Source organism: Ictidomys tridecemlineatus, chromosome 5 (assembly GCF_052094955.1).
Source record: "Ictidomys tridecemlineatus isolate mIctTri1 chromosome 5, mIctTri1.hap1, whole genome shotgun sequence".
NCBI lineage: Eukaryota > Metazoa > Chordata > Mammalia > Rodentia > Sciuridae > Ictidomys > Ictidomys tridecemlineatus.
Window position 1 is genome coordinate 2683572 of NC_135481.1, and position 24955 is coordinate 2708526.

Sequence of the window (24955 nt, forward strand, 5' to 3'; positions counted from 1 at the left end):
CGGGTTCATTGTTCAACAGTCACTCTCTAGTCTCCTCCCTAAGATAGATCATATTTTATTAACCCCAAAACTGAGTTTTGTTAATCAATTGCAGATCGGGTTTGGATTTTCTGCCTCTTGAATCTCGAGTCTCTTGCGGCTTTTTAAGTAAAAAGTCCCTTTGAGAGCTATGGCTCTTAATAATAATATTGCATGTGGTATTTCCTTAAAATGTGTTTCCCGTGAGGAAACAGGGAAAGCTCAGGCATTACTCCAGGAAATGATTTCAGTTTTAAAAACAGCTTTCTTTACAGTCAGTAATCTGTTTTCAGAAGTGTTTCTTACCAAGAGCTTCCTCACCTTTCTATGAGATTACGGGACACCTGCCTGTGTTCAGTGTCTCTCTGGCTCACAGAGTGAATATCCCTAACCACAAGCATGTTCATTTTAGGACTATCCCATAGGCGTGCAGATTTCTCTATGGAATCCATTTCTTGGCAATATTTACCTAAGTATCAGCAATGACATACCCAATGTATTTGTATCCAACACCTATTCTTTCTAGCAGATATTGGCTAGCCTTCATCTCCAGTTATAACTCCAATTTCTAAGCTGAAGGGTTATGACACTCCTAGGATTAAGACAGCAATAATGAATAATTCTAGGTATGTACATTAATTAGCACATCCCTTCTGATTGTAGTTATCTGAATTACTCATTACAATAAGATACAAGTACTTTAAAATAAAACACTGGTGAGTATCTCCAGGCATTAATTTTAAGTTAATAATCCTGTACATTTTATGTATCTCCTATAACAAGAGAACCAAGTCTTCTTGGAGGTCAGATCTAAAATAAGAGCAAGGGTCTTCTGTTTGTCCTCAATTTGTTATTTATAAATCTTATATACCCATCCAGACATCCAGAAGAGATTTGTTAACTGAGCACTTAGAAAAGTGACACCTCACATTTTCTCCCACTCTGATGTATGATGGGTGTTGGGTGGAGCCTCCCAAGGCCTCCTTCCTGAGGCCAAGGACCTGGTAGCCCCATGTTCCCATTGCTCTTGGGTCAATGAGCAGTGTGTCTTTGAGGAACATGAAATTTAGGCCAACTGAATTTTTGTGGCTTCTTACTATACTTAATAACTATGGTTCTGAATAACAAAAGGCTCATTTTGTATGCTCTTTATTTTTATATAAACATTCACAGGAAGTTACAAAGAAACAGGTACGGGCTGGGGATGTGGCTCAAGCGGCAGCGCGCTCGCCTGGCATGTGTGCAGCCCGGGTTCGATCCTCAGCATCACATACAAACAAAGATGTTGTGTCCACCAATAACTAAAAGAAATAAATATTAAAAGTTCTCTCTCTCTCTCTCTTAAAAAAAAAAAAAAAGAAAGAAAGAAACAGGTACCTCCACCTAACCTCCTCTAATGTCACCATGCTATACAACCCAAGTACAATATCCAAACCAGGAAACTAACATCAGTTTTTGAAAAATAAGTGGAGTCAATCAATTCAATAAAGAAAATTTTGCTTTTCAATAAATGGTACAGGAACAATGGACATGCATATGCCATAAAGAAAGAGAGAGAGAAAAGAAGAGAAAAATACCTAAACCTCACAGATCTCAGGCCTGGAGGTATGTGCCTGTAGTTCTAGTTACTCAGAAGGCTAAAGCAGCAGGATTATGTGAGCCCAGGAATTCCAGACCAGCCTAGGCAACACGGTGGAATTGTCTCAAAAATCAAGGAAAAAATTTCTAGGTAAAAAAATAATAATAAAATAAAATAAAATTAGGATCTAAGATGAGACAACAAATTCTTAGACTTGACATTAAAAGCACAATCCACAAAAGAAAAAAATGATAAACTGAACCTCATTGAAATTAAAAACATTTACTGTGAGAAAGATTCTGTTAAGAAAAGACAAGCTAGGTACAGTGGCATATGCCTGTAATCCCAGCAGCTGAGACAGGAGAATCATGAATTCAAAGCCAGCCTAGCAAAAGTGAGGCACTAAGCAACTCTGTGAGACCCTCTCTCTAAATAAAATACCAAAAAAATAAATACATAAATAAAAATAAGGCTGGGGATGTGGCTCAGTGATCGAGTGCCCCTGAGTTCAATCCCCAGTACCAAATAAAATAAAATAAATTATAGACTAGAAAAGGATATTTGCAAAAATCACTTATCAGACAAAACACTTGTATCCAGAATACATAAAGAACTTTCAAAAGCTCAGGGTGCGACTCAGCAGCAGAGGGTACCTACACGCGATGGGCCTTGGGTTCCGTCCCCTGCACTACAAAAAAAGCAACAAAAAATGAACAAGCGAAATGAAAACAAAACCCTCAAAAATCAAACTTAAAAAAAAAATCCAAATTAAAAATGGGTGCCGTAAAACAGTTCACTGAAGAAGATATAAGGGTAGCAAGTAAGCACAGAGGGTGAGTCAGACTGTCAGCACAACGGCACCTGGGTGTGGAGCAGGACGACTTGGAGCTCCGACTCGGTCTCCTTCTGGCTTCCCCTTTGGCCAGACAGATCCTCTTTTAGTTCTGTTTTGTTTTGCTTTCATCTATGCCTGTTGGTGGTTCTGGTTATGGGATTCCTCTGCCCAGTCTGGGCACACAGGGAAGACAGAACAGAAGCCCAGGACCCACAGTATTGCTGCCCCTGAGTCCTTTGGTCCCAGCCAGGCTGCCTTATTCCTTTAGTTTTCAATGTTCTTTTATTGTTGTGTGTTGAATTATTTCCAGAATCAAGTTTTATTTACAGGGGAGGAGCAGGAAAAAGTGAATCGATACCATCTTGTTCTAGAACCAAAAGTCCCTGTTTTTAACATTTTTCTAGCATGTTTCCATGAACTGCTTAGAAAACAGGACTACTGTTCCAGTTTTTCTCTCCTTTTTTTTTTTGCATTTATGTGCATTTTTTTGTGATAGTTCTGTAGGAGCAGAAATATTTTCATACTATGCTGAACAAAATTTACAGCATCCATGTGTATGATTAAAATATCAACAGTCTTTTAAACCTCAGTCATAAACATCATCTCTGATTTTATAAGGTCTCTTTTCTAGTTAAAAGTCTATGATTCGGGTTGGGATATAGTTCAATTGGTAGAGTGCTTGCCTAGCATTCACAATGCCCTGGGTTCAATCCCCAGCACCACAAAAAAACAAAAATGTCTTTAATCAACCATCTTATTTAAATATCAAAATGACTTCACTCCACTAGCCAGCTCAAAACCTGTGTTCTGAATGGTTGCTATAAGATTTTAATAGTTGGAAAGGCAGGCACAAAATTAAATGGTATAAACACATGTCCAACATGGTCACTTTCATATACCTGCACCCTGGAACCAGAGGGCTGACATGAACCTTAGAAGCAGCAGATTCCTCCCCCACAGTCCCACACCTATGGACTCTGAGGTGTGATAGCAGCATTCCAAACATCACCACCCAAGCACACATCACTGAGTGCTGAGGCTTCCAGGGAACACAGCTCAAATACAGATAATGGAAGGAGTAAGTGGAGGGAGACAGACACAATTTAGATGGGAAGGGGGACATAATAAACTCTTAAGAATCTGGATGAACTTTGCCTCTGGATTGACAGTATGATAGATTTCTCCCAAACCAGATCCCAGATTTGGTGCAGAAAAGAGTCACTCTTCTCTGTGTAGGGATTTATCATTTGTATCCCACATTATAGCAAAAATCAGTGAGCACACACACATACACACACAAGCACACACACGGACATAACCCTTCTGGGCATCTTTGAAGGGATACAACTTCCTACAACATCCCTCCCTGAGTACTAACCTCACTGATTCCCCTGTCTTCAGAGATCATTCAAAACATCCAGAATAGAATAGGACAGATATTTCAAGGATACTCAGAGAGAACTCCTCCCTCCCCTTTCATAAAGACTGACACATGGCTTTGAACATCAAACTCCCACCTTTGAGCTCCCTAGGAAAATCATGCCAGGCGTACAGATAGTGCCAGAGACCCCAGGAACTCTAGAAGCTATTTCTGGATGGTCCTTCTACTTGGTGCAATTGTCTAAGTTCAAGAACACTTAGGTCCTGATATAAAGGACTGGAGTCTCTTTTTTAACCTATCTCCCCTTTTTACCTATCTCCTCCTTCTCTTGGTCTTGAGATACAAGTTTGGAGGATTTGTCTAAAATAACAATACTGCAGTCAAGGGTGTAGTTCAGTGGCAGAGAGCTTGCCTGGTATGCACAGGTTGTAGGTTCTAATCTCAGTACTTCAATTAAAAAAATAATAATAAAATAAAATCACCCTTTGATGAAAATGACAATTTTCATCTTTGGTTTAAGACAAACCAAAGGTAGATAAACCTTATTATCATTAACTTACATAATATGAAGAAGCCAAAATGTCAGAAACAAATGACACAAGGCCACAAAACACATATTAGGTGTCAAAAATACTTTTGTCATGCACCGTGATTACATATTTATTATTTACAATTGGTTATATGTCACATAATTGCTTTTCAACATTTTCATAAAGAGGAGGAAGAACTGGCCATTGAATAGAAAAGACATTGAAAAAAGCAGACCTTGAGTTTTTTTCTCCACAGCACATCTTTCAGCCAGCTGGCATCGAATCAAAAAGGAGGACTCGTAAACTGTGACCTCAAGTTAAATTATGATGCAACTAAAAGGAATTTTATGGGGTATTCCTAAACTGTGGATCTTGCCTCGGGTAATGAAACTTAAGAAAAATTTTCCTACTTATGACCATGTCCCTAATATATTAATTTTTATGATGTCTACTTTCAAAAAAGATTGTTAATTTCTTGAGCAATCAAAAGTGAACCAAATAATTAAAAGTGCTTTCCTTTAAAAATAATTTCCATCTTCCTGTGGGCTTTTAAAATGTAGAGAGAGCAAGACTTATAATGGTGCAGCCCCACCCTGTCCCTTACAGGCCCTTCCTGCTGCCCCATTCACCTTGAGTGGCAGAGGGCAGGAGGGCTCCTTGCCTGTCCACGCCTCAACCACATATCAGGGCAGACACAGCCCTGAGCTGGCTGTAGCACAGTTGGATACCATGGACCCTCCAGACCTGTCTGTTGACGTGCTTAGCCCAGACTTCAAAAGGAGATGCTTGGTGGAACTGGCAATCTGCATGACAATCTTAGATTTTAACCACTCTTTGTCTTAACTGATAAATTTTGGTCTGGCTAATCTGCCTGTTCCTCCAATCACTCCAGTCCAGCCAACTGCAAGCCTCTGATTTTACAAGAAGGGTCACAACCCTGAACAAGGGTCATATGAAAGCAATGAATGAAAAGTTTCCATGAGAAAGATCCCCCAATTTAGGAAGAAGGTGTGGCACCTGTGTGTGATGTGGTAAACACATGCAGATCAAGACCCCTATTCTCATGCTCTTTGGCCAGCAAGTCTCAGGAAGCAACTTCTCATTCTTTTGACTATAGAGAATCAGAGCATGAACAAAGAGGATAAAGTACGCATAATATTAAGGGAAGATGGAGGTGAAATATTTAATTAATAAAAAGGTCAAAATCAAGAAATCAGCACTCTCTCTGTGTGGTGTGTGTGTGCACACGTGTGCGCGCGTTCACGTGGGCGCGCGTGAACATATCAGAGGCCGTGTTGATCATGATGATCATGTTGATGATGCCTGCCACCAACACTACCAGCACACACTGATCCTTCCTGGCACTGTTTCTCAAACTGCCCCTGCTGCCAGGAAAACAGGGCTCTTACTCTAGACTCAAGAGGAGTCTTGATGTCAGAAGATAAAAGTTAGGATAGTCTCTAGGCAACAACATCACAAACAGAGCACTTGACCTACACTCAGCTGATACCAAGTCTCCTGAGCTTATTGTGTGCACCTGCCCATGGAGTAATGTGAGCAAACACCAGGCCAGTACCCCTGGACACCTGTACCACCTTGAGTTAAGGGGCCAAAGCAATCTTCTTAAACTGCATGAGAGCAAACCACAAGGTAAATCAGGAAAAGACTTGTTGCTCTGGTCACTACCCTGATTATGCAATTGAGGATAGGGCTCTAGAAAAGGGCATCCACACCAAATCCATGCGAAATACTTCCATACATGAAAAGCACAAGATACTCTTGCATGCACATGGCAACTTGGATCACGTAGCCAAAAGACGGAAAAACCCAGGGGGCCACTGATAGCTAAGGAGATAAACTGAATGTAGTATATTTGCACAATGGAATATTCAAGCCTTACAAAGGAAATTCTGACACATGCTACATCATAGATGAATCTTTGGGGCACCAGGCTAAGTGAAATCACACAAAGATAAATACTGTATGATTCCACTTGTGTGAGATATTACAGAAGTTAAATATTCATAGAGAAAGAAAGTGGAGTGGTGGTTACCAGGAGCTGGGAAAGGTGGGAGGGGAGTAAGCATCTAATGGGCATAGGGTTTCAGTTGGAAAAAATGAAAAAATTCTGGAGATGGATGATGGTGATGGTTGCACAGCAATGAATATCCTTAAAGCCACTGTGCTGGACACTAAAAATAGCAAAAAGAGCAAAAGTTATATATATTTTACTATGATAAAACAAAAATTTTAAAAAGGAAACTCTGACACATGCTACATCATGGATGAATCTTGAGGGCACTATGCTAAATGAAATAAGCACAATAAAGAGCACGCTTGATGGGCACCAGGATGGGTGCCTGTGGAGCACAGCTCATGAGCTCAGTGATAATGGCAAGTCCCCTGTGAGCATGTTGTTCATTATGGGATGGAAGAAAGTCAGAGCACCCCATTTCACATGCCTCCACTCTCAGAACTGACACCCACAGCACACAGAAGAGCCATTCTTGTGCACACAGGTGGACATCCAAAGTGGCCGCAGGTTGCCTGGGGTTCTTTAAACTTTGTAAGTATCCCTGGATAAGAAAAAAAATCACAAATGATGTGATCTAAAATGCGCACATCATGAAGTTACTTGAGGATACTCTAGGCCAGTGGTCCCTGAAGAGATGCCAGACTTAAAATCACTGGGATACAGGGAAATACTATAAATTTTGTCTGTAACTGCCATTTATCTTCCTCTTTCATTTATATCCTTGTAAATATTTTCTTTTTCTTTTCTTTTTGATGGAACTGGGGTCTGTAAATGTTTTAATGGAAGTAATACACAAAGAGACATGCACACTCATAAATGCATTACATGTGTATAATTTATAAATATGAACAAAGTGAGTACATAAGCACAAAATACTTTTTATTGATAGAGTGTAGTATCAACAACAGTTGGAGCCAACTGTGGTGCCCTACACCTGAAATCCCAGCTACTGGCTGAGGCAGGAAGATCACAAGTTCAAGGCCAGCCTGAACAATCCAGAGAGAACCTGTCTAAAAATAGAAAATAAAAAATGCTGGGGATGTTGCTCAGTGGTTGAGCACCCCTGGGTTCAATCTCTATGCCAAAAAAAAAAAATTAGAGACAATTAATTAGGGAAGACAAAACAGAAGCTTTGTTATAATGAACCAGCTACTGAAGAATCTGTGACATTTAAACTTTTCTATAAAGCAAACATACAGTTTCTTGTCAATTATTTTGTTAAGTTGGGGGTCCTGGCATTATCTGGGTAACAATCTGGCTTTAAACACTTGCCCGGAAGCCAGAAATTTTTAATAGCTTGGTCACATCTACACCCTTTCAGGATATGAAGAGTAGAGGATGCTCAGGTCACATAGCACATAGCAGCTCTGGGTAATGTCACCTAGGCCATCAGACCTCTACCATTTGTCCTGTTCCCTAGTCCAAAGGAGCTGAGACTTCCCCTCCTGGGCTGACATCTCCTCAAAGGGTCAAAGAAGTAGTTTCCAGCACCTCACAGAACTGGCTAAGAGCTGTACTATACAAGTTCACAAAAAGTATACTGTAGAAGAGAAATGTGAAGTTTTACCACTATTTCAATGGAACAAATGGTAGCTTTTTTCACTCCTATCATGTCTTCATGATCCCACAATGCAAAATGGAGACATTCCATGTATTCTCAGCTAATGCAATTACTAGTCATTTTAAACTGATATGATCTCGGGCTGGGGATGTGGCTCAAGCAGTAGCGCGCTCGCCTGGCATGCGTGCGGCCCGGGTTCGATCCTCAGCACCACATACAAACAAAGATGTTGTGTCCGCCGAAAACTAAAAAATAAAAATATTTAAAAATAAACTGATATGATCTCAATCATTAGCTACACACACACACACACACACACAAATGCTATAGTTTAAGAAGCTGATGTCTGTTTGTTAGACTCTCCCATAAATACAGGATGTATTACTTTTCTTTTGCTTCCGTAACAAATCACCACTAATCAGTAGCTTGAAACACACATTTGTTATCTTATAGTTCTGTGGGTCAAAAGTTTTGACCTGGGCCTCACTGGAGTAAAAATCAAAGTTCCAGCAAGGCGTTGTTCCTTATGGAAGCTCCAGGAGAAAATCCATTTCTTTGCCTTTTCCAGATACCCACAATTCCTTGGGCAATGGCCCCTTCCCCCTTCTTCAAAGCAACAATGGCAAACTGGGTCTTTCTTATAATGCATCTTTCTGCCTCTTCCTCCTCCTCTTCTTCCTCCTCCTCTTCCTAATTACACTGTGCTCACCAGGATACTCCAGGATAACTCCCCATCTCAATGTCAGCGGATTAGTATGAAAGAGAAAAATCACAATGGAGGGGCTGGGGATGTGGCTCAGGCGGTAGCGCGCTCGCCTGGCATGCGTGCGGCCCGGGTTCGATCCTCAGCACCACATACCAAAGATGTTGTGTCCGCCGAGAACTAAAAATTAAATATTAAAAATTCTCTCTCTCTCTCTCTCTCTCTCTCTCTCTCTCTCTCTCTCTCTCTCTCTCTCTCTCTCCCTCCCCCCCTCTCTCACTCTCTTTAAAAAAAAAAAAAACACAATCACAATGGAGTGGGGAGGGCAGTGTTAATCAGATCTCAGACATGTCCCCCAGGAGCTAAACCTCTGAACTGGACTGAAGACACACCTATCCCTAGATGAGACCTAGCCTTTGAAATATTGTGAACCTCTGCAGCTGCAGACCCTCTGTAAAATGGGTCCCCCAAACTACCCAGAGACTGAGACTACACCTAATCCCTTTCTAACAAGACACCTTAACTTTTGCCAGCACAGATCACAATTCTTGACTAACAAGTGATAAAATAGAAAGTTATAAATACAAGCACCATTTTGTAAAACCTCAAAGCCCCAATTTCAAGACTGCTTGAATCTGGGTTTTCAGGACTGCAATCCTAATCAGTGCCCCCCAAAATGTAATTTTCTTTGCTCTTGACTGTGTTGATTTCATTTGTGGTTGATGTCAGTAACCTCAACTGCAGCTACAACCAATCCCACTTTCTCATGTAACCTGGCATAGTCACAGGTTCTAAGGAAGAGGACATGGACATCTGGGGAGGGAGCATTTATGAAATTTATTCTGCCTACCACACAGGTGTCCACCATGCCATGACTCACATATAATGAGGATTAGTTCAGGAATTAGTCTGCTCATTCAATCTGAGATGCTGAGTACCTGCTGCGTGGCAGGAACCATGGGGACAGGGAAATCTGCGGCTCCTAGAGTGGCCCAGTGAGTCAGGAAAGAGACTCCACCACTGGAAACTGCTAGAGCAAGGGAAAGGCAGTGGCAGGGACCTGTGGTTCATGGCCTTCAAGACAAGGGCTGGAGACAAGCTGAGAGTGACATGGAGCCAGAGGGTACAGATGTGTGCACAGTGGCATAGAGCATGTGCCCCAGGGACCCCCACCCCAGGAAGGTCCAGGGCTGCAGTCTAGTGTGCAGGAAATCTGGCCTCACTGGGAGATTCCAAGATTCAAAGACATAACATTTATAAACTGAAAAAAAAAAAATCAGGTGATGAGGTGGGTAGTGCCATAGCTGAGGGTCTAGCAAAGGCAGGAGTTGATAAATAAAAATATGAAGTCAAATAAAAAGGTTAAGAGCATCGGAGGGATTGCCTCCAGCAGGATTGTTTTTAAAATGTAAGTTTTGTTATTATTCAAGTATGGCTAAGCCCTCAGATCAAGGAGACAATTGCCTTTGAAAAGATAACTTGCTGGGGCTCTGGGTAGCTCATAGCAGAGCACGTGCCTAGCATGTGAGAGGACCCAGATCTAATCCTCAGTCCCACCTCCACCCAGCCACCCACCCCTTCCAATAAAAGAGAAAAAAGTGGGCAAAAAGTAGAGGTACATAGTCTTCAAGAAGAGAGGGCACAATACTCTAAATCATGCAGGACAGGAAGGAGGGACAGGAGGGTGCGCTTTTTTATGGTCTCTATAAAAATGAATATGGAAGGCAGGGCAAGAAGCCTTAGGATTGGTTTGCATGAATAATCTCAGCAGGTGTTGGGTGTAGGAGCTGTCTCTAGGTTTCTGGTACTTAGACCTGACTATGGTAGTGAAGGAAGCCTGATAAAGAAGGTGGTTAGGGCTATGAGCTGGGACTAGTGGGTCTCCACATAGGTGGCACACACCTAGGAAAGAGGTGTATACCTCTAGGGATTAGTGAGCCCCGGAAGGGGCAGGTCCTCTGATCAGCAAGGCTGCAGGCATTAAAACATCAGTACATACAAAATGAAGACACAGCCAATAAAGGACTGAATAAGCAGGAACTGATTTAAGATGTTACTGCATGCAGGAGTTGGGGACAGAGCCAAGCATAACAGACCCCATGCTCCCTCCACTCTTCAGAGTCCCCTTCTCCAAGTCCCAACAGTGTTAAGAAGGAATTCCCATTAAGTCCTGGACTTCACAGAGGAATTAACAGGATAGGAAACTAAAGAGGGAAAAAGGGAAGTAAGACCACAACAAGGGAGGAGGTTAACAGTGATAGATGGTGAGCATAGCCACAGCTCAGGGACTCAGCTCAGCCTCCTATGTGAGAGAACACTGGGGCCTCTGCAAGAGTGGCCCTTTGGCTCCCAGCCCACGCCACCAGCTACAGTCTGCAATGCAGCCACCAAAGTGCAATGGAATGAGTCAACTTTTTAACCTACTTAAGGCAAAAAAGGAAAAAAAAATATAGGACTGGGAATGTAGCTCAGTGGTATAACACTGGCTAGCATGCATGAAGCCCTGGGTTCCATCCCCAGCACCAGAACCAAAAAATTAAAACTAAAACAAATAAACAAAAACATGTAGGGAGGGATTAGAAGTTGAAACCGTTATGATGATGCAATAAAAGTTTAATACCAAAACAGTCGCCAGGAGTCATGGCACATGCCTGTAATTCCAGCTACTTGGAAGGCTGAGGCAGAAAGATTGCAAGTTACAGGCCAGCCTGGACAACTTAGAGAGACCCTGACTCAAAATAAAAAATAAAATAAAATAAAATGAGCTGGAGATATAATTCAGAGGTAAACCATCACTGGGTTCTATTCTCAATACCAAAATAATAATAGGGCTAGAGATGTAGCTCAGTGGTAGAGCACTTGTCTACCGTGTACTAGGCTCCCTGGATTCTAATAAGTGTGTGTGTGTGGGGGGGGGGGTTCTTTGTTCAGAGAGATACCCCCAGGAACAGGAGCCTCCTCCTAATAACTCGCTCTCCTTCTATGTTGTCTTTTCCCCTCAGCTTGTTCAGAGTTTTCTGAGTCAATAGTTTTTTTGTTTGTTTGTTTTTGTTTTTGTTTTTTTGGAGCCACTGTGCATTAAAGATGACAAAGACAAAGAATGGGGATGGATTTTGTCATTGAAACAAAACTGATTTCCAACTTGGCAAAAACCTACAGGGAGAGGTTCCATCTGTGTCTGGTATGATCTCTGGCTGGAACTTGGGGAGGAAAAAAAAGCCCAGAAAAAGATTGTGACCACACCCTCTGGGTTGGCAGCAGGCCAGGAGTCACCCAGGCATAGCTGGTGAGTGGGTGTCTGGGCCAGAGCTGACCTGAGGACTCCACCTTCAATCCCTCTCCAGCTACTGTGACTCACTGGGTCAGCTTTCCCTGGTCCAGGAGGCTGCAGGAAAGGAATGTGGGTATTAGAACCCAGACAACCAGGGTGCATCTGCCATGCTCACCTCTCAACCACAGCAGAAACATTCTGCATTTATCACCAAGATCTCCAAGGCATGAAGTGACAAAGGATAGAACTTGGAACCACAATGTAACTGTCTTCACCTTGATTTTTTAAAAATGTTATTAGAAAATATGTATTGGGGCTGTGACTGTAGAGCGCTCACCTAGCATGCACAAGGCCCTGGGTTCGATCCTCAGCACCACATAAAAATAAATGAATGAAATGGAGGTGTTGAGTCCAACTACAATGAAAAAAAATAAATAATTTTTTAAAAATTGCCAAGATGGGGCTGGGGATGTGGCACAAGCAGTAGCGCGCTCGCCTGGCATGCGTGCAGCCCAGGTTCGATCCTCAGCACCACATACAAACAAAGATGTTGTGTTCGCCGAAAACTAAAAAAAAACAAATAAATATTTTTTAAAAATTCTCTGTCTCTCTCTCTCTCTCTGAAAAAAAAAATTGTCAAGATCATTGTACTGTCATGTGTAACTAATTAAAACAAATTTAAAAAAGGAAAAAAAAGAAATATATATATTGGTGTAGATGTATTTTCAGCCAAAACGGTACTATGGCTGGGAGTGTTGCTTAATGATAGAGCACGTGCCTAGCATTCTTAAAGCCCCAGGTTCAATTCCCAGTATCACAAAAAAGAATCCTAGTGCAATGTTTTAAGACTTGAAATAACTTAGTTCAAGTATCTGGTGACACGCTGGGTTTTCTGCCATCCCATTACTCCTCACCTACTGAATTCCTTTAGAGTCAGAAGTTTCCATGCAGGATAGCACTGATGAGAGAAGACAAGCAGACACAGATGCTGGGGAGTGGACCAGGGGTTCCACAGAACTTTGGAGGTAGGGGGCCAGTCCAGTCAGACCAGCATACCCTCAGGTCTGTTCCCACCCTGGGGCCTTTCTAGGAAATTTTTATAGTTCCAACATGCTGCAAATCTGGTGCTGAAGGACAAATAAGGCAGGACCATGAACTGACCTGCAGAACCTCACTATCAGAAAAGCAACGGGTCTCCAGAGCACGGATAGACTTCTCCCGAGAGGTCTTGTTGGCACAGCTCTGGAAGGAAGCCCTCTATTGTGGATCTATGTTTATTTTCCTTTTGCAAACCAGAAACTTACTTTAGGTTTTTCATTTTTACAACTGTTAGTAAAGAAATATGACAATTTCAAGCTGGGTGTGGTGGCGCATGCCTATAATACTAGTGGCTCAGGAGGCTGAGACAGAAGGATGGCGAGTTCAAAGCCAGCCTCAGCAACTTGGCAAGGCCCTAAGCAATTCAGTGAGACCCTGCCTCTAAATAAATTACACAAAAATGAGCTGGGGATGTGTCTCAGTTGGTAAGCCCCCGTGGGTTCAATCCCAGGTACCAATAAAAAAAAAAAGTGATGATTGCAAAGACACCGTTAAGTAGTACATGACACATTGTCTTTGCAATTATTAAGCAAACAACCTACTGTTACCATTTTTTTCATCAGTGTTTTAATCTACTGTGGTATATTTCAAAAGAAAATATTTGAGAGGCTGGAGTTGTGGCTCAGTGGTAAAGCACGCGCCTAACACTTGGGAGGCCCTGGGTTCGATCCTCTGCATCACATAAAATTAAATAAAATAAAGGTATTGTGTCCAACTACAACTAAAAAATAAATATATATTTAAAAAGAAAATATTTGAGTCACCCAAGGTTATCCCTAGATCCTTGGCAATCCATAAGGTTTAGCAATAAGCTATTTTCAATATTTAGCAATATTCTATTTTCAAGTATTTTTCAAAATACTTTTCAGAAACTGTACATATACTTGTGATAAAACTAAACAGTCTAAATAATATCTAAAGAGCTTTGTTTTTGTGATAGTAGAGATGAAACCCCGTCTCATGCACACTAGGTAAGTGCTCTATCATTAAGCAACATCCCCAGCTGTAAGTGCCCTTTTGGCTGAAAGTACATCTACACCATTGTCAGTGTCCTGACAATATAAACAAATATTTTGACCCAAAACTGAACAATACTAACAATTGTTGTAGCATCAGTAATTACTCACAATGACTCTCATCTAATCTTTTCAAATATTCACCTGCCCGTCAGGCATTGCACCCTACCCTTTGGGTGCATTACATCCCTATTCCTTTCAGAACATCCAGAGGCTTTTATCCAACCCCTGATTTAATAATATCTTCCTTCCAATTTAAATGAGGAGACTGGACCAAAGAAAGAGGTACCTGCCAGCATCTACCTGCTGGCAAAGGTTCTATCTTATGGAGGGAATTTTAATTATCCCTGGTTAACTTAAAATAGGTAAAAGAATTCCATCTTACCCTACAAAAATAGTTTGGTAAGCAAAGTAACCCAAACACCAGTATCCCCAGTGGAAAAATAACCAGAGGGTATGTGCAGGACAATACATAGAAACTGTATTCCGGGAAAATGCAAAACAAGTAAACATAGAAAGCCAAGCTAAGAGTATCCTAAAAAAGGGAAGAAATCAAAATAGCCTCCTCATTTTTCCTGTAAGTTCTTTCCCTTTACTATATATAGAGAGGTAATTCTTATACAAATAAGTCCAATGGCCTCCTCTGTTACAGGAATTCAGCTGGAAGGAGCTGGACCATCAAGCTGTGATGGGCAGGAGACTGTCACACAACCTCTTTTCAATCTTCCCCAGTCAAGGAATACAGCAGACACACGGACAAGCTTTGCCTTTCCGATGTTCTTCCAAAAATATTTTTCAGTGGGTGTTTGATTGGCCTTTGGGGTTGGGACTATCCCAAGTGAGGCAAAGACATGACATACCTGGCTCACGAGCACCAAGTATCAGGAACACTGGCAGTCACAATGATAACTAAATATTTGCCAACACATCTGAAGGCAGTACTGCCCCCCAGGTGAGACTACCTGACCCCTCCCTTGCAGGAAGATGTGACTTCTAGAGTTAAAGATGACCATAGTAAATCATCATTAAAAAAGAATAAAACTAGACCATGACAGGACAGTCAGGAATAAGCACAGTGGGCTTCACAGAACAATGAAAGCTACAAGAAAACTTCATTTAAAAATAACAAGACTAGGATGGTAGAAAGCTCTGGGTTTCAACTCCAGCAAACTAGCCACATACACCAGCCCATCCCCCAAAAAACAAGGCAAGTCTGGGCTACTTGGGAGGCCAAGGAAGGAGAATCACAAGTTCAAATTCAGTCTCAGCAACATATATTATACAAAATAAAAATTTTTAAAAGGGCTGGGAAGTACGGTGGCATAGACCTGTAATCCCAGCAGCCCAGGAGGCTGAGGCAGGAGAATTGCAAGTTCAAAGCCAGCCTCACCAACTTAGCAAGGTCCTAAGCAATTTAGGAAGATAACATCTCAAAATTAAAAAATACAAACAAAAAGGGCTGAGGATATGGCTCAGGTGGTTAAGCACCCCTGAGTTCAATCCCAGGTAGCAAAAAAAGTGTGGGGGAGCTGGGGACAGAGCCCAGTGGTACAGCACTTGCTTGACATGTGCAAGGCCTTGTGTTTGATCTCTAGTACCACAAAGGGGAGGGGGCAGTGGAGAAGGTCACTTGTGGCTTCAGAAGTTAAGAGTGGGAAATGCATAAAATAAGCCTGGGATGTGAACCAAATGAAATGATTAGAAGTTATATTTAAAGGACTCTGAAGTCAACTTGACTGATTCCTATTGACCAAAGAACATCAATTACAAAAGTAACCACAATGACCTCAAAACAATCAACCACATTCAAATCCATGTATTCATAATAATAACTTATAAATCCAAAAAGACAAAGACTGGATGTGTAGCTTAGTGGTAGAGTTCTTGACTAGCACACACAAGGTCCTGGAAATAACAAAAATAAAAAATTTGCTGCAGGCAAGAGATCTTGCTATTAGTGGGGGGGGGGAGGCGGGGAGAATTTGAGGAGAAACAGATAGCAACATAGTCTCAAGGCTCTACCCAGAAGATATTATGAATTGCAAAATGGAAAATAGTAAATGAACAGTGGAAAAACCCAACAGACACCACCATGACCTCATGTTCAAGGTTAACACCATCAGCAGTAAAGGCATTCTGTCACCATTTCCCGCCCCCTGAAATCATATGCTGAGAAGGGCACACAATTTCTGTGGTATTCCTACCCAATTGAGATTGGCAAAATCTCAATCTAATTATGAGAAACAACAATAGACCCACCCCAATTGAGAGGAACTCTACTAAATCACTAACTAGGAGGCAAGACCTCCAGGAGTGAGGAACTCCATAAATCCTCACTTCCATAAAAATGAAAAAGCAGTGGCAAAAATTTCCAAATGAACTTTGTCAGAACTCTGGATATTAACAAAGGCTTGCCACAATCTAAACAGAGTTTATTCAATAGTAACTTCTGAACCTCACCCAGAAAGTCAGCTCATTTGTATCCATCCCCCTTTCCCAGCTCTGTAGAATCCATAAAAACTAAAAGACTCCCAGCCACAGTTACCTGTGAAAGCCAACTGAAGGGGTCCTGCACACATGAATCTCAGTGGTATTGCACTTGCCTAGCAAGTATGAGTCCCAGGGTTCAATCCCCAGCGCCACTTTTAAAAAAAAATCAATGTTATACATTATCTTAAGCACTTGACAAACCAACACTGCTATTAATTAATTAATTTAGTTATTTGCCGTTATGAGGATTAAATTCAGACCATGTGCTTTACCACTGAGCTACATCCCCAGTCCCTCTAACACTGTTTCTTAATAAAAACACTCAATAAAGTAGGACTAAAAGGGAACTTCCTCAACCCAATAAATAGCATCCACAAAAACCTTCAACAAAAGCTGGGCTTAGTGGTACACCCCTGTAATTCCAATGACTCAGGAGGCTGAGGCAAGAGGATCACAAGTTCGAGGCCAGCCTCAGCAACTTAGCAAGTTAGCCCCTAAGCAACAATGTCTCAAAATAAAAAGTAAAAAAGAGCTGGGGACAGTGCTCAGTGCTTAAGCATCCCAGGGTTCAAGCCACAAAACCCTGGGGTGGGGGATACCTATAGCAAGAGCTAAGGGTGTTGTTCAGTGGTAGAGCACTTAACTAGCATGCATGAAGCAATATAATGCCCTAGGTTGGATCTGATCCCAGGCTCCACCAAACACACACCCACATACACACACACAGACCTAGCACCATACTTAATGGTGAAAGAAAGTCTTCTCGCTAGGATTCCTGTTCTTGCTATTTCAATTCAACAATGTACCGGGGCTTCTTGCCAGGGTGTTTAGATAAGAAAAAGAAACATAAGGCATCAGGTTGAAAAGGAAGTAGTAAAACTCTTTTTTACAGATGATGTGATTGTATGTTTAAAAGCCTAAGTAATCTACAAAACAAGTATTAGAAATAACGAATGAGCTAGCAAGGTGGCAGAACACAAGATCAATGTGCAAAACACATGACCAAAGCCCATTAATACATTAATGAAAAAACTGTTGAGATCTAAATAAAGATTGTTGCTTAATGAGTACTTATGGGGCTGGAGGTGTAGCTCTGTGGTAGAGTGCTTCCCTGACAAGGACAAAGCTTAACTTCATAGTCTTGGTCTTTGTAATATAGTTAAGAATAAAACTTTAGCATTATATAAAATTGAATGCAGAGTGTACATGAATCCTATATTATTTTTGCAACTTTTCTGTATTTTCAAAATAGAAAGCTTAAAACTTTCAGAAAGCTAATTGGTTACTATTGGAAAATTCTACTGACCAACATCAAGCATTTCTCCCTCCTTTCCTGCTTTAGCTGGGGGATTATTAGATGAGTGGAAGAGTTTCTTTACAAAAGTCTTTGCAGTGATAAATGAAAGAATTCGATCATCACCACCTTCCATCCCTGAACAAAGCAACGGATGTAGGCAATGATCCTCCTCCAATGGCTGCCAACATCACGACAAGAGGCACAGCTGGATGGTAATGGCCTCTGATTCTGCACAGGCTCTCTAAGTGCAGAACACCACCTATGAATGTGGTTTTGACCAAAAGAGTCATTTAAACCTGAGCTTCATGAAGCTCTGAGAAAGTGTCCAGACTCACCTTTCGTTTTACAACAATTACAGTAGAGAGCAGCATGTTCCTGCAAAACCACACAGAATTGATGGCCATGAGCAGGCTTCGGGAAACCCCACAGGACAAATAACCCAATTTCAGCAAAATAAATTGCAAAGGCAACAAAGAGAGAGAAGAAAAGTTTGAGGACAGACTCAGCAATTTGAAGAGACTCTTGTCTCAAAGGATATAGTTCAGTGGTGAGTGCACATGGGAAACTCTGGAATCCTGAACTAACACAGAAAAATGGCTGAGGATGAGCTCTGTGGTAGCGTGTCCTTGGGTTCAATCCCCAATACCACAATAAGTAAATATGTAAAAATAGAACACTTTGCTCAATTGTTAACAAATGAAAAATAAGAATCAAGCCAAGAACAATGGGCTGCACTTTGATAGCAACCAAGTTTTTAGGGAAAGAAAGGTTCTTTTTCCACTATAACTTGACCACATGAGCCCCCAAATACAGGATATAAAGTAGATATCAAAAGAAAAATTATGGCCAGGCACAGTGACACACACCTGTATTCCCAGTGGTTAGGGAGGCTGAGACAGGAAGATCGTGAGTTAAAAGCCAGCCTCAGCAAAAGTGAGGCACTAAGCAACTCAATAAGACCCTGTATATAAAGAAACTACAAAATGGGGCTAAGGATGTGGCTCAGTGGTTGAGTGCCCCTGAGTTCAATCCCCAGTACCAAAGAAAAAAAGAAAAATTATTTCCAAAAACATGGGAATGGCAATGTCAAAATATTCCTCAATTACCCCACATACTCATTCACACCTCCTGGGTCTTGTATTTGTGGCTGCTTTTTGCAAATATTTTACTCCAAATAACAAAAAAGATGTTGGGCTCCCCAGGGAAACAACGCTTTGCTGCTTTAAGAGGGAGGGGAGGAAAGAATATACCCCCAAAGCTAAGCACACCAGCAAGGAGGAGCTTGCTCACCAGGAAAGCGGGGAGGACACGAAGGAGAAAAGACAGAGGAGAAACATGATAATGAAAACCCTGGGAAGAAAACAAAAGGAGGATTTTGTTAGGTAAGACTATCACCTTCTGTCTACCACTGAGCTATTCCAAAACAACAAATCATGAAGTGTACACAGTTAGACTGGTAACCCTGGCAAGCTGGGGAATGCGGAGAGAATTGAAGGGAAGAGAAGTGAGGAAAAAATAGGGCAATTCCTAAAGAAGCACAGAGCAGCCCTATCTGTTTTCCCAAAAGATAACAGAAGATCAGGCATGGTGGGCATGCCTGTAATGCCTGTGACTAGGGAGACTGAGGCAGAAGCATCACAAATTTGAGGCCATCCCCAACAACTTAGTGTGGCCCTATTTAGTGAGACTCTGTCTCAAATAAAAAAAATAAAATAAAATAAAAAGGGATGGGGATGTATCTCAGGGGTTGAGTGCCCCTTGGTTCAAAACCAGGGTCAAAAATTTAAAAAAAAAAAAAAGGACAATGGAAGGATTATGAGGGGTGAGGGGCTGCTATCAAATCCCAGTACAGAGCCCAAAAGATTCAGGGGAAGATCATCAGTTTATTTTGCAGAAATACTACTGCTTCCATCATCCTTGAAAGAGCAGCTGAAAGGTGCCAGTAAGATTATATTTGGGACAAGCCCCAGGATATAGTTTACTGGTAGAGTACATGCTTTACCATCATTCAATCCCTAGTGTTGCAAAAAAAACCAATAATAATGATGACATGCCAGGTGCGGTGGTCCACACCTGTAATCCCGGCGGCATCTTAGGAAGCTAAGGGAGGAGGATTCCAAATTCAAAGCCAGCCTGGACAACTAAGTGAGACCCTGTCTCAAAATAAAAAACGAAAAAGGCTGGGTCTCTAGCTCAGTGGTAGAGCATCCCTGGATTCAATCCCCAGTACAGCAGAAAAAAAATTAATAATAATTATAATGACAAAAATAATGGTACAGGACTGGGGGTGTAGCTCAGTGGTAAAGCACTTTTCTCGATTATGTGAGGCACTGGGTTTGATCCTCAGCACCACTTACAAATAAATAAAATAAAGAGGGGCTGGGGATGTGGCTCAAGCGGTAGCGCGTTCGCCTGGCATGCGTGCAGCCCGGGTTCGATCCTCAGCACCACATACAAACAAAGATGTTGTGTCTGCCGAAAACTAAAAAATAAATGTTAAAAATTCTCTCTCTCTCTCTCTCTCTCTCTCTCTCTCTCTCTCTCTCTCTCTCTCTCTCAAAAAAAAAAGTAAATAAATAAAATAAAGATAGTGTATCCATCTACTTTAAAAAATAATAGTAATGGTATAAATGATTGATTCACTGTAGATCCCACATCAGAATACAAAATAATGCCATCCTCCAGAGACAGAGTCAGTGTCCCGAAATGCTGCATTAATGCATGCTTTGAGCCGACTACAGTGGCATGCACCTGTGGTCTCAGCTACCTGGGAGACTGAGGCCTGAGAATCACTTGAGCCTAGGAGTTTGGGGCCAGTCTCAGTAACACAAAAAGGAAAAATGGCCAACAAATCCTTTAACTGAACATAGCAACTAAAACAATGGCACACTTGAAGACTTGGAAGAGACACAATACAAAATTGACCCCCATAGTTCTCAGCTATACTTCTGATTGCTCTGTATTAACCAAAGGCAGCCAACAGACTGTGGCCTCACATAAAAGTCTTTTCCTAGGCTGTTCTGGTACCAGATCCCCACAATCCCAGGTTTCATGTCCATGCCTCACCCTCATAAACCTAATAACCTGTTCTCAGTCTCTCATTGCCCTGACCCTGTCACAGGTCACCCCTTTTTCCTGTGACTCTTTACCTGCAGCATCTGCCTTCTCCTCCTTTACCTAGTCACATCCTTCTGAGTCATGTCTTGTCCCAGACTCCTGAGCACCTTGGGGAGGCTTCTCCTAAAAAGCATCCTATCTTGTGGACCTAGTCCACAGCACATTCTGTTCCTACAGCAAGCCCTGAGTGGAACCCAGCCTCCTCCTCCTTCAGTCACCAGAGCCTGGCAACACCCTATCCAGAGCTTCAAGAACTGGGAGAATTTGACCTGCCTTTTGGGGAACAAAGAATAGAAGTGGGGCACTGAGCTGACTGTCCTCAGCACAATTGGGAAATGAATGACAAATGCTAATAGTTTCTGCAGAAAAGGAGACAACCAACCAGGTCAGAGAGGGAGTGAAGGCTCCATCTCTTCCCCACACATAACTACCATCCCTCCCTTGGCCACCAAGGAGTACCCCTGAGGCCTTCCCAGGTAGAAGGCCCATTGTCTCCATAAGAAGGTAAGGAACTTGATTTAGGGGCTGGGAGGCTGAAAAGAAGGGAAACCTGGACGGTGTGGCCAAGTGGAGCTGAGTTTTCATAAGCCCATGAAGCCTTACAGTGAACACTATTTTTAGATTCCAGTCTCAGTTTTCTCATCCACAAAATGGGTATGATGATTATTAGACGGTTCAAACGACATAATGGGTTGCACTTTACCAACTGAAAATAAACTCTATCCTGAGGTCTAAGCACTTCTTAAAAAGAGGCTTGTGGAGTTATAGGCTCAGTGATAACAGGAAGTGGCACGTGTACTAAGACTTAAATGAGCTAGAGCCCCACCCAAGTTATGCCGTGCAAAGGACAGGCAGGGCAGAGGAAAGGCGTAGAGCTGTCTGGAGTGCTTACTAGAGAGACACTGAGGACATTTGTGTAAGTGGTGTCCCTCTCCCTTCCTTGATGAGACTTGTGGTGAACAGGAGCCAGGAAATTCCATGGCCCTTCCCATCCAGGTCATATTTGACCACTGGCCAGGGGCACCTCTTCTGGGCAGGCAGGGAGGTATTACTCAACTGTAGGCCACCACATAAAACTCACCTCCATGCTAATCCAGCACTCAGATTCCCAGGCTCATTCCCAGACCTGTTGAGACTAACACTTTAGAAAACTATTCCTTTAACAAACTCCTCAATGAATGTATGTGAAAAGTTTGAAAAGCACACGCACAGGAATATTGGAAAAACTAGATAGTCAAAAAGACCTAGGTCAAATCCCATTAATGAGAATCACTTGAGCCTATATAGTAGCTGGGTGAGCTTGGACAAGTTACTTAACCTCTCTGAACCTCTGTTTATGCCATGTTTATGTAAATTAATATGAAACACAACCAATGCAGTGTTAAAAGTACTCAAGTCAATCTGGGCAATATAGCAAGACCCTATCTCAAAAGAAAAGTATTCAGTGGGGTGTAGTGGGTACCTATAATCCCAGCAACTGGAGAGGCTGAGGCAGGATGATTATAAATTCAAGGCCAGCCTCAGCAGTTTAGCAAAGCCCTTCTTTGTGAGATTCCCCCTCCAAAAAAAAGCAGGAGGTGGGTGGCGCCTGGTAAACCACCCCTGAGTCCAATCCCCAGTACCTCCACAAAAAATATTTTTTAAAAAAGTACTCAAGTTCAGGGACAGACATTCATGCTCTTCTTCTAAGCTATTCTAAGAGGCAGGAACAACCATGACCCCCATATAGTAGGGAAACTATCTGTCACTGAGAGGTGAGGAGCTACCTATGATATCTTCAGTCACAATGGAGGGGGGACGCAGCAAATGTCCTCCAAGAGGCCCATCTCCCCCCCCCCACAGGTCCAGCAAGGTAAACAGGAGGAAAAGATGGGCTGAGCCTTGGATGGCAGCTAAGACATTTGCCTTCCTTAGGGGTGTCCCAGCGACTGGACACAGCTCCAAGATGGATCTACAAGCCAAGTGACTCTCCAACTGGAGGGTCCAAGGGGAGAAGATGCAGTGACATCCTGTACAGACCCCCACAAGCAAAGGGGAAAAAAAGGTGCAATGACCCCCACCGAAAGGTCACTTCCTGGTACTAACCTGGGCAATCCCCTCAAAGCCTGTTTCCATCTGGAAAACAAGTTAAAACTAAGAAAACTGAACAGGAGAAAGAAAGAAAAGAGAGAAGCGAAAAATGGGAGGGGAGTAAGAGAGAGAGGGAGGGATGGGGACAGAGAGAACTGGGCAGCCACCTAAGAAATGGTACCCAGTCTGTGGCCTGCTCACAGGTCACATTAGCATATGCACCAGTGGAGTTATTAAACCTAACCCTTCAATATGAACTTTGTGGCGGTTTCACTCTGCTGCTCCAAGACAAAGTTACCTAAGTCTTAGTTTCATACATTCTGGTCCACGGAGCCGGGCCAAGAACTATAGCAGGAACTTAAGTAGTGCTGGGAATGAAGTACTCAGCGCCTGCCAAATTGCAGCCCTGGGATTATTCTGTCTCCAACGCGGAGACAGAGTGACAGTCCCCGACAGAGGATCCTCCACATGGCCCAGCATCTAGGTCTCCCTTCTGGCCAAGAAACAGCTGCTGAGGGGCCTTAGAGACTCAACGCCTTGACCCAGCACGCGGCTCAGGTCATTATGCCCCAAGCCGCCGGACCTCTGTCCTGCGCTGTTCTACATGCCAGCCCTGCCCCATGCCAACCCTGCTCAGTGGCAAACTGCATCCAAGTTCCCGGAAGAGCCCAGACCCTACGCGGACCCCCGCGCTCACCGCCCAGCCCTCCAGGCTCACCTGCTGAAGACCAGGCAGCCCAGGTGGTTGATCTCATGGTCCGAGCGGTAGCGGCTGTAGTCTTCCCACAAGTCCTTGAAGGCCGTGACCGCCAGGATGAACAGCACGGGCGCCAGCGCCAGGCCAGGCTGGAAGGCGTTCACCGCCGGCACGAAGTTGAGCAGCGCGATGAAGACAAAGTACACGTTGGCCAGGCGGTGGAACTGCTCGAATAGATTCTTGGGCAGGAAGGACAGCAGCGTGTACTTGGTGGTCTTGAGCCGGTTGTCTGCCAGGTGCTGGACACATCCGAGCCGCTGCAGCCGTTCGCCCTTGGTGGCACCCGCCACAGAGTCCTCCGCGCTCGGGGGCGGCAGCAGGTTGGAGCGCACCGTGCGCGTCCTGCCCTCCCGGCGGCGCCACCGCCTCCCCGGGGGCTCGGGCTCCTCGGCTGACCCCGACTCCCGCTGCATGGCCGCGTGTCGCCGCGCCCGGCTGCTCCGCTGCTTGCGCCAGCCTCCTAGGTGATCATCGCCGGCCACCCGGGCGCGGCGGCACGGGATCCCCGCCTGCGGGACGCACAGAGATCGCGGTTAGCGCTCCGCCCGCCCCGCCCAACCCGCCCGGTCCGAGTCCAGCCTCCAGCCGCCGGTCGGCAGTCCCAGCAGGGCGCAGGCGGGGCCCGGCGCAGCCAGGCACAGAAGCCCCCTTGTACTCGCGCCCGCCAGCCAGCCCGCCTGGGCCGTTTCCGCCGAGGTGGCTCCTCCGCCCCGCCCTCGCTCCGCTCCCAGATTCAGTCATTCCGGATAGCGGGAAACAAAAAATAGCCCGAGTTAGAAACTTTAGAGGGATTTGGTTTCATTTCCCAGAAGTATAATTTCAATCCCAGAATGCGCTCTGCCACCGTTAGGACAGAGGAAACTGCAGAGCAGAGGGAAAAGGCAGTCAGTCTCCTCGCGGCTGGCGCGCGCTAATCCTGAGCCAGACCTAACTTAGTCCTGGACCGGGAAATGGTCACTGGAGACCAATGTAATCAATTGGAATAAAAATCTAGAGAAGCAGTGGTTTTACACATTGTACAATTTTCAAATCTTAGTTTGAAAAGGACATGGGCTTCTAGGGACATCTCGTGATGTTGTGATTCCTATCACCTTTACAAACTTCCCTACCCCACCTCCCAATCTGCAACTATTTTCAGATTCAATTCTTGGTTGAATTAGACCTGTTTCCCTTTCTATGGTCATAGTTGCCTTCCCT

General features: G+C 43.4%; 1 protein-coding gene across 3 annotated transcripts in view; it reads right to left on the minus strand.

Annotated features, from left to right (window-relative positions):
- The window catches only part of Atp10a (ATPase phospholipid transporting 10A (putative)), a 189852-nt gene extending 165232 nt beyond the window's left edge, over nt 1-24620 (minus strand). Inside the window, exon 1 of one of the 3 annotated variants that reach the window (XM_078049105.1) lies at nt 23720-24620. In XM_078049105.1, coding sequence (XP_077905231.1) covers nt 23720-24171 — 452 coding nt within the window. In that variant the 5' untranslated portion in view covers nt 24172-24620. The remainder of the gene's footprint in view (nt 1-23719) is intronic. The other 2 variants (XM_078049104.1, XM_078049106.1) reach the window with 2 other exon arrangements.
- Between the last annotated feature and the right edge of the window lie 335 nt (nt 24621-24955).